At 33.6% G+C, this 10,618-nt stretch overlaps 1 protein-coding gene across 2 annotated transcripts; it reads right to left on the bottom strand.

Moving 5' to 3' along the window:
- Nucleotides 1–572: 572 nt before the first annotated feature.
- On the bottom strand, nucleotides 573–9,882 carry LOC106791603. Of its 2 annotated transcripts, XM_014757347.1 has the most exons (8): nucleotides 9,758–9,882; nucleotides 5,022–5,158; nucleotides 4,810–4,934; nucleotides 4,409–4,548; nucleotides 3,252–3,463; nucleotides 2,828–3,077; nucleotides 1,695–1,939; nucleotides 573–1,456 (listed from the first exon to the last, which is right to left on the bottom strand). In XM_014757347.1, the coding sequence occupies exons 1-8, from the start codon at nucleotides 9,765–9,767 to the stop codon at nucleotides 1,226–1,228; spliced, it is 1,350 nt and encodes a 449-aa protein (XP_014612833.1). In that variant the 5' UTR covers nucleotides 9,768–9,882; the 3' UTR covers nucleotides 573–1,225. The 2 variants fall into 2 exon arrangements, with proteins under 2 accessions (XP_014612833.1, XP_014612835.1); XM_014757349.1 differs by lacking the exons at nucleotides 2,828–3,077; nucleotides 3,252–3,463 and adding an exon at nucleotides 4,000–4,026 and having other exon boundaries at nucleotides 9,758–9,876.
- Nucleotides 9,883–10,618: the final 736 nt, after the last annotated feature.

Here is a 10,618-nt window from a genome sequence, read left to right as displayed (position 1 = left end):
TAATTTGTATTAAATTTGTGCCCTTCTGGCACATCTGAGGTTGCACATGATAAAGGTGTCCTTGTTAGGCACGGATAAATTTTGCGCGGGCTGTTCAACAGAATTCGACGATAATTACGTATAAATGCAATTTCATTCAATCACTGCAATGATGCTCTTTAAGCTCACTTACTAGATAACACGTCCTTTTCATTTTTTCACTTCAAAATTTTCGATACCCTTAGAAAAGAAACGTTGTTTAAAAAAAAGTATATTTAAAAAAGGTATCCTAGAAATAACGAAGTGCAAGTGTAATATATTCAACTTTGTACGCGTCCGTATACAACAATTTTAAGTCAATGACGTACCAATATATGAAATAGATAATCATTGCTTTTTTTAACATTTGTTCGCCCACAGAAAACCTATACACGAACGTTCTTTCAAACAGCTATCACTTACAGCAGACATTTTGACACATACACATATAAAAATCACAAAGTACACTGTACGTAGATACAGAAAAACCTGTATTTGTACTAGTAGCCAAATATCCGTTCTGTAAAAGGTCGCCAAAAGTATATGACAAACAATTTATTTGTATTGTATGCATTTTATTGTATAACGATACAACATCTGAAAATATTTCTTTCATCGAACCGTACGCGTGCATTAGAAAACTATATTGCTGACAATGAACAAAAATAATCGTCATCTTGTATCTTAATTTTCGTTAAGAAAACAATAGGTTATTAGCAAATCCTCCAAGGAAGATCAACAACAACGTGGTTATATTAAAATATATAGCTTACAGTTAGTTATAAATATATCGCCATTGATTTTCTCGTTCTACAATGGTTACTTTGATGCTTTAATTTGAATGCGAAAGCTTTAACATTTACATCGTTTATATCGTTTACTTATATTTTGTCCATCGATCAATATAATGCTGCTCTTTGAAATAAAAACATTTGAACTTAGATTAAACATTTGAAAGTTATATGACGATTGATTTACAACGTATCGAGACTCTTTTTCCTGCAATACATTTGTTTTCGTTAACAAAAGAAGAAGAAAAAAGAACACGTTAAAGGATATCGTTTTGTAATTATTTAGTGATCATATAGTATGTATTAAATATAACACACATAAGAATACGAAAGTAAAATAAAGAAAATATGATCGAGAAAACTTGTCGATAGATCAAGCACGTGTATTAGAGCTTTTAGAGCGTATGAAATAACGATTACTGAGAAACCATGATCTCATAATCAGGGAAGCTGACTTCGGCGCCTCCGAAAGGTATGTAACAAACGCCGTGAGATGCTTGCACTTTGCCGATAGATAAAGTGCCTTCGTGATGTACGCGACCAACGAACAAAGGTTCGCCATCTTCCGTTTCTCCAGCAGGAATCGCATTAGCTGGAATGTTACCACCGCTCACCGATACCCAAGATGGTTGGCAACCGCAAAGTACCTGCAATAATTAATTCTTTGATTAAATCCGATTTAATTAATGTTACAACGTTCGATCTTTCAATCAAATAAATATATAAAATATTCTTCTAAATATTCTAACTAGGAACACATTAAGTTTGACGAAACAGTTGAAGATGACGCAAGTATCAAATGTCTATGTATACATACTATGTAACTATTATATTTGATAGAGGAGCCAACTTATTAATGTTATATGATATCATCGATAAAAGCACCTGATAATCCGTTTTGCCATGTTCGGCGCCGCCCCAAGGAACATAGCAGACGCTATGACTAGGTTTCACCTTGCCAGGTAAGAGAGCACCTTCATGATGAGCTCTACCTACGAACAAAGGTTCGTCGTCCCTTCCTCCTTCGACTGCACCTGGTGGGATCATGCCACCTGCCGCATCACACCAGCATTGACTTCCGGTGTCGAGTCCTTGGACTTGTAATGGCGCGGAAGGTGCAACATTTGGGTCTGCAATAAATTCCATTTTTTTATTCATTTAATTATCGATCCTAATTATTCCTTCGATTTTTAAAGCAAAAGAAATTTTTCATTAAGAAATCCACATATATTTTTTGTACAAATAAAACACCAAAATGAACTTGTCAATGATGAAATTTTTGTTATAATACTGATAATAATAATAGAGTTAATATTGTTATCATATGTATATGTGTCGTTATTAAAAATAGAAATGTTAATTGAAATAATTCGATTCCTTGTACTCTATGCGAAAGACAGGATTGAGAACAAAAGTAAAGAAAAAACTAGATAGCCCAGCAAATCAAGAAGAAGCAATAAGGGCAACGTGCAACGTGCAGCAGGACAAGCTCAATGTGCGTACTTGTAAAAATATTTGAATAGCATATACGTATACATATATACATAAATATACATACACATATACATGCGTATATAAGTATGCTTAAATATATATATGTATCGAAAAACCTGAACGGCATAGGTATGATATTTTGTTTCAATTATTAGGGCGAACTTCCGGTACCACTGAAGATTCTTCGACATAAAACATAAAACGAGCCGAGGAAAATGTGTATCCGCATTGTGTTATGAAAGATGAACTTAAAGAGACATGCGTGTCTCTCTACGAGGCATGCGCGTTTCGCTACGAGACTGAGCGCATTCGCACCCAAGCGAAAAGACGATTTCGTTATTCAACGAACCCGAGATCCGTCAGTGCTCGTTAGCCCTGATTAACTAGTAGAAAATAATATGTGTTTCGAAAGAAACAACAGTTTTATTAAATCTTGGAAATCTAAGCTCTGACAATGATCTCGAGTAAGATAAGAGAGAGAAAATGAACAAAAATAGAAAAATAAAATACAAAAGAGAGATTACTTTTGTGAGGGGAACCGACGGAGGAAGGATACGCCAAGTTAGGTTCGAAACGAACTTTCCAAACTCCTTTAGCACCCCAACCGGTGCGTACCCCAATGTAACTGATGCCAATCGGATTTGGATCTACCCACTCCATGATTACGGGTCCGCGTTGATCGCCGGATTTGACCGTGATGCGTCCATCGAGCCAAGAGATTGAAAATCTCTTGAAATCATTCTGGTTGAGGAGGTTCGGGGTGTCCATGCGTACCTATTGCCGCAAAATCAACGCGTTATAACACGACGCGACACGACACGACACGAGACGACAAAACGCGAACAAAACCTGACGCGATCGTTGCGCAAAAGAGACTGCTCAGGTTTCGGGGGGGGGGGGAAAGACAACAAACAAAAGGAAAGGAAAAGTTCCAAAAAATTGTCGAACCTTGTCAGGCTTTTTACGATCGTATCTGATGACCGACGCAGTATTTTCCCAGCCCCCCAGCATGCACTCGTACATCGGACTCGTTTCATCCTTTGCGTCGGTCAAAGCAACGTGCGCGTTGCTTTGGGCCTTGACTTCGATGAACACAGCGCCGGCTCGCACCGCGTGGTATTTGTAGACGAGCTCATCTTTTGTTTTCAAAGGTATGCGTCCTTGCATATGCGAATACACATTAGATACATGAAATTATTTTATATTATAATAGATCAATTTATTGTCAATAAGATCGTTTGCTTTTTAAGAGAAACGTTGTTTTCCATAGTTTGCAATTGAAAGATAAGAAAGTACTTTCTTTTCTATTTAAAATAGGAGAAATGAAATATATTATTACTATTATTAGATGTATATAAGAACACGTGTTAATTATAACATCGAATGATGGGCTGAACTTTTTTCGTCGATTGAAAATATCTGACTGCATTTTTTAAATGTGCACTGTCGTCATAAAAAAAAACAATCACGATTAGTTGTTCATAGCCGGTGCAAAATTTTCGTGCTGAAGGATGACATACATATACATAAATATAATATATATGCATGAAATTAAAGGAGCATTCTCAAAGCGTAATCTACCAAGAAAAAAATTACTATATGCATGTACGGCTTTAGGTACGGTTACGGGTACAGCTACAAACTACATGATCAACAAGCCTTGCCTAATGGTTCTCCTGTATTATACATTACGTACAGCCACGGTTATCCCCGACGCATCTGGCTGTGCAGATCACGTTGCGTTAGATAAGTCCCGTCCAATATTGGAAAAAAGTACCAAAAATAAAATGTACACGTCTCGAATATTATTTCGTACTTTCTTTACATTCTATCTTAAATATGTACAAGGATTTTCCCCTTTCTATCACAGCTTAAAAACTTTATTTTCTATAAATAGCAGCGTTGCGTTAAAATAATTAAAAGTAACATAAGCTATACTAATTTCTACTCTATAGTTTTGTTTTTTTACTTTAGAATGAAAGTAGAATGTTCTATATTCTACGAGATAATTAAGAAAAATGAAATATTGTCCTTTTAATGATATAACGCATAGCCCTAATCTAATTTACATATCCCAAGCACCAAAGCAGATTTCAAAGATTTACCTTCGATCAACCATTCTCCTGAGGCTCCCCAACCAGTGCAAACACCAAAATATCCTATACCGAATGGTTCGGGATCGTGATAGGATAAGAACGAGCTCGGTTCACCTTCCTTACCAACTGTGATTTCGCCTTCATGCCATCTAAATATGATTCGTAATATATATATATATATATATATATATATATAACAATATATCATCAGTAATATATGTGTATATCTGGTTACATTTACTTATCTTACATCATGAATTGTGTATCCAAAATTCTATTGGCATTGGGAAAAAGCTTCTTCGTGTATAAATATTATTCGAGTTATGAGATTCTAAAATCATCTACCACAAAAAATACGAAGAAAACTCTTGCCCCAATGAATTACTTCAAAGAGATACAATTAATCGTACCTGATCCAAAATCCACGAAAATCATTACTCGTCAAGATTTCTGGAGTTTCTGCCTCTGCAACTTCCGGTTTAGTTCTGTTCTTACGAATAACGGATTTCGAGTTGCCCCAACCACCAATGAAGACCTGATACCCCAATGTTGCAGTAAATAATTTTTTTCTTTATTTTCCGACTAAATTTATGAGAATAACTTTAATCAGACCATTACTGACCTCATACATGGGTTCACCCTCGTGGGGACCGGTAGTAAGCGCGATGTGGGCATCATTGGCTGCTTTAACTCGAAATTGAACTTGTCCGCTTGTTACCGGATAGAAGTTATACTCCAATTTGTCTTCCGTCGAGAGTGCTGTAAAATTAATTAAATTGTTAATCAGAAACGCATAAACGCAATCAATATAATATCGTAACGAACATACTCGTTGTGAAACAATGAAAGTAAAGCGTGATCGGTTCTCAAGTCTGTCAATATTAAATATTGCCATCTACGAATGTTTAACAATATTTCATTAATCGATTATTGTTAGATAATTGTTATATCTAATTTGAATGTAAAAGAAGGGAAAGATAAGTTGTTGCCAAACAAAATATGCTCATATCTATTTTCTCAACATGGGAACATGGATGGAAAGTCGAAAATAAGTGTGACGGAACGGGACAGGGGGGACGGGAAATATCGAGACATCCTGACGCCAGTTAATCTATTGCACGTAGTAACGCGATTAAGAAAGTAGGACATGTGTAGGACTCTTTGATCAATAATGTAGCTGACGATAATCGTGAAAGAGAATATTTCGTGGATGGAATAACAATGATTTTTCATGGACATATAGTTAAAAAAGTTCGCTGATTGAAGATCGGCTTATTTACTTCTGCAACATTTTTTGAAGCTACAATTTTTAAACTATAATCGTTAGTATTATCTCGTGCTCCGATTAAGTTTCATAGACGCGATTGCATACCAGATTTTTTCGAATAATATTAATAATTTCTTCTCTGTCGACAACAAAATATCGCGTGAATAATTTCATTTGAAAAATTTCCCTTGTTCGGACTAAAGAGATGATTTTACAGAAATCGTTAAAATGTTAAAATCTCGTCTTTTGTAATAAGCTGTAACCTTTAGAAAAGGAATATAAATATTTTCCTTGCTTAAATTATTTATGTATTTATTTCTTTTGCCAGGCAAAATATTCCGTAAACTCGTCGAACGTATAAGGAAACAAAATAATAAAAACGTTCTACCTTGGTACGTAAACGTACAGCGATTAGTAGGAAAACGATTCGTTTGAAAATTCACCACTTGATGGTAACTACGATGAATGATCTTTCAACTCATTGAAAATTGTATTCATGGAAATCCATCATGCTCGTAAATATAATTCTCGGATGACGCCTTAATTCGTTTCATTTGATTCTAATGCTTGACACGTATGCATAGTTAAGAATGAAACCAATGGCTATTTTCGTTTACATACATTCTCTTCGTGTACGATGAATAAAAGATCATTGTCTAAAATTTAAGCAATTCTGCTCGATGATATATTATTATCACGATTATTAAAACGATAAATATTATAGTTTAATTCAGACTCTGACGTTGATAGTTTAATAAATGATTAATCCACAAGATATCGTCTTTCACATCTCTAATTATTTCTAATGACTAATTGTATGTAAAATTAAAAATAATTGTTATTCTAAGCAACATTCTTTGCAGAATCATTCGTAAACGTATCGAAGGTATGAGCTCGCATCGAGTAACGGTGAGATTGCATGAGAGAAGGTGATGCATATATTTAGATACGTACATATGTATGTATGCATGTTGTAAATAGTAAAGTTATGCCACGAAAGTTACTTTTCAAGCGAAGGTTATTCATCAATATCATAAAAGAAAGAATACATTTTCCTAGCCATTTCTACCTCTTACATTCGTGGGATTTCTTATTTATTCAATTGAAAGCGCTCTTACTAATCTACGTTAAATTAATTCAAAGTTAATCAATAAGTAGGTAACTCGAGGTCATCAACGAGTCATTCGATGTCAGTCGTGAGTAAACGTCATTAAGATGATGTCATTTCATATTTAAGAATATATTACTTCACTTAAGAGGATATAGATGATCTAAATTCTAAAAGATCTTATCGTTTTATATTAAGAGACGCGAAGAAACTATGATAAAATAAAGTGTATGTGTTACGAGGAATACGTTAATGCGAGTAGGACATTCTACAGAATGCCCAGAGAGTTTTGGTCAATCTATAAAATGTATTTAAAGCACGAAGAGGGGATTGTTTAAATTTCCATAATTTGTTTTACTTACAATAGCTTGGAATCTTCCGAGCTCTAGATACCCAACTGAAGTACATTTTTTAGATTAATCGAAACTCTCTAGGTATTCTATAGAATGACCGGGCAATCTGTAAAATACCTGCTCATTATATACATTGTCGGATTTACGTGAGCATTCTATAAAATGCCCGAAATATACACATTGTCCGTATAACACGTGTGCATTAATATATTATATATGATTATAATTAAGCGGATTTTATAGTTAAAAAACAGCTAACTATATGCTTGGAAATTCTTTTCAATATTGCCGATCCTTGGTCGTAATCTTAGGTTAATACTTGAAGGTCAACCGCTCCTACTACTACTACTACTACTATTATTACGACGACTACAACGGCGACGAAGACGATGATTCATCGTCCAATAATAAAAATTAATAACTATCGAAAATAAAATATAAGAAATTTCGCAAAGTTAATGCTCGTAACTTCGTATAAAAAAAATCTTTCTACGATAGCAACATGTTCTCGATCAGTCGTTTACCAGATGCAGAACAGCTGCAAAACCTTATTAATCGCATTTAAAAAGGCTAAATATTTGATAAACAACGCGTATCGTCGTCTTGACTATTAACATCCTTCTATTAAAATATTCTTCGAAAGTGACGCAACGACTCGCGCAAATATTAACATCTTTAAATTGGCTTTGTCCAATAATGTAGGACGTACTGTATTTGTAATTAACATAACACCGAGAAAACGAGTGTAATTGAGCGAATTAGTCATTGCGCAACGATGAATCTCGTTATTTCGGTAATCACGATTATGCAGCTGCTCATTCTGATGTACCGAAAGAAAGATTTTCTGGATAATATTTCGGAAGAACGTAGTTTGTATCTCAAAAAGTCGTGAAAATAAAATAGTTACAAGAGAAATAGTTACTTCAATTGTAATATCTATTAACAAAAGGAGATCTGACTCGTTATTCTTTATCGACTCGTTGTTTTTTACCAGATAACGTTGGTCTTTTCGAACTTGCTGAAAGCATGCGTAAACTACTGTAAAATGTTACGAAAATTTGATTCTATTAAAAAAATAGAATATTCAGAAATATATATATCGTTCCTATCGAAATTTCATTTCATTATAATAAATCGTAATTTTTTTTTTAGAAAAACACAGAAAAAAAAAGGTATGCATATGCTTGAATATTTCTTTCAGCTTGTAACGCGTATTTTTGTATGTATGTATGTACATAAAAGAAAAACAACTTAAAACAGTGTACCTTTTCCTCGATGCCATTGACCTCCCATGGCAACCGTCTCTTGTTCACCACTCGTAACACATTCTCTTTAGAATAGAATTTTTTACTTCCTTAATACGTTCCAAAGAAATTCCTAATGTCTTAATTAATTAAATATATTTAGCTGAACACGACGATAATATACCATTTCCTTAATTTCAATGAAATACGATCAATAAGATCGTAAGATTGACGTGTGTATGAGGAAAATAAATAAAATATTATATAACTTTACGATTAATCTATAGTATTTGAAGCGCATCGAATACAATGCCGAAATGTTGAGAAAAATATCGGGACAACCGATCTTGTCGGTTGTTAGTCCAGTGAGTAAGTCGTTTCTATTTATAATAGATACCTTCTGATCGTACCTAGTTTAAAATATCATCAATCCTACTTTCTTTCTCGGTTGTTGAGTTCTGCGATAGTTCAATTTACGATGAAATCTCTTAATATTATAAAAAAATACACGTGTCTTTTTTTTATCCTATTACAATAGTTAACTCTAGTAAAATACATGTAATAGATATTTACAAATATGTCGTGTGTCTTGCTTGTCAAACCGTTACAGCCATGCCGCACCCGGTCTGACCCTTGACTATATTTAGAGGCGCGTACACGAGATGCTTCTTTCTCAGAACAATATCATTTTTTTTGTACGCACATTAAACAAACTCCCAAAGAGATTTAGTAGGTCGCAGCCATTTTGAATAGACCATCGAATCTTCATTACTATCATCGTATAAATCTGTTTGATAACATACATTCTAATGGAGAACTCATTATTTTTCTTCTTCTTCTTCAAATTTCAAATCCGTATAACCGCCATTAAGTATATTTATATTTTAATGAATTATATTATTATAATCATTCGATTTTTGTAATATCCATTGAATCAAACAAAAATAGAGAGAGGAAGGGACAGATACTTCCTATATCATGATGTCAGTGTATTTCATTATTGTTATGCACATGCGATGCACCTAATGATTCATTGTCAAACTAAACTATATGAATATTAGTAATTGTAGCTCAATATACTTAATTACGTAATATATGCAAAAAAAACAATAATCCGCATTCGTTTTGCGTGATCAATTTTCTTTTACTTTAGATTATTATTTATTAACTCGAATTTTTCTTTATTGCGAACATTTTGAAAATGTTATTTTACAGGAGATTGTGAAACGTAAAATGATTTTTGCAAAAGGAATCGAGATAATAGAAAGTAGAGACGAAATTATTCGAGTAAAAGAATAGAATTCATTTTGCAAGTATTTCGTTTGATAAAACAATGAATTGTGTAAAAAAAAGATATTTGATCGATTCAACGATAGAGCAACTTACAAATAGCCATGTTGAAAATCGAAGTAGTAATGAGAAATTCCTCGAGACGAAAAAACCGATATACTCCGAGCAGAGATCTTCCTGGTACTGCGTCAAATCTTACTGGTACGTTCGCATTGCCGTTTGGATGATCCGAGTGGGAGGCAGTGTACAGCAACGTTTAAAGACACTACGTGGCGTTGTTGGCAGAACAAATAGCGTCGGAACCGCGAAATTCAAGTTTCCTCTTACTTATCCATGACATTAAAATTATTTTTCACAAAACATTTTATTCATTTTCAATATAATATATACAAATAGAAATGAAAAATTTGCCTTTGGGGGAAAAGCAAAAAAAATAATGGAAACCGCGGACTGGCTTCGATTTTCTTCCGCCTAATTTATTGAAATTGTTCATATTTTGTCACGACAACTGTTATATCTTATCGCTTGAAAAACGAATGAAAAAATTCTTAACTTTGTACGTAATCGAATTCAGACATAATATATTGATACATGGGGACGAATGTATTGTTTGATATATACAAATTTAAACTCGCGATATCGTTATTATCGTAAATATTAATATTAATAAGGATAATTATTTCATTTAAAACTAAATCATTGGGGACTTTGACTTATTTTCATTATTGGAAAGAATCCAATTCTCAAATCTGTCCTGTATTTATCTTTCCCAAAAATTGTGTAACAAGTAATTATAAATTGTAAGTTATTTTGTTGAAAAAGTTAGTTTAAATATCGTAAGCATGAACGAAATTCGTCAGAAACTTTTAACATCGATGAGCTCATACCAATTTCAATGTCTGCTGAGTATCCATTACATACGTACCGATTAATTTATTTTTTAACGATCTCTCTCAT

The sequence above is a fragment of the Polistes canadensis genome, unplaced genomic scaffold (genome assembly GCF_001313835.1).
Source record: "Polistes canadensis isolate GaletaPanama2010 unplaced genomic scaffold, ASM131383v1 scaffold_324, whole genome shotgun sequence".
NCBI lineage: Eukaryota > Metazoa > Arthropoda > Insecta > Hymenoptera > Vespidae > Polistes > Polistes canadensis.
This window is presented reverse-complemented; position numbering and strand designations above follow the sequence as displayed.

Coding starts and splice junctions, on each gene's coding strand:
- LOC106791603 (XM_014757347.1), bottom strand. Junction 4,935..5,021: donor AGGGTGAACCCATGTATGAG/GTCAGTAATGGT, acceptor TTGGGGTATCAG/GTCTTCATTGGTGGTTGGGG. Junction 1,457..1,694: donor ATGGCAAAACGGATTATCAG/GTGCTTTTATCG, acceptor TAATTATTGCAG/GTACTTTGCGGTTGCCAACC.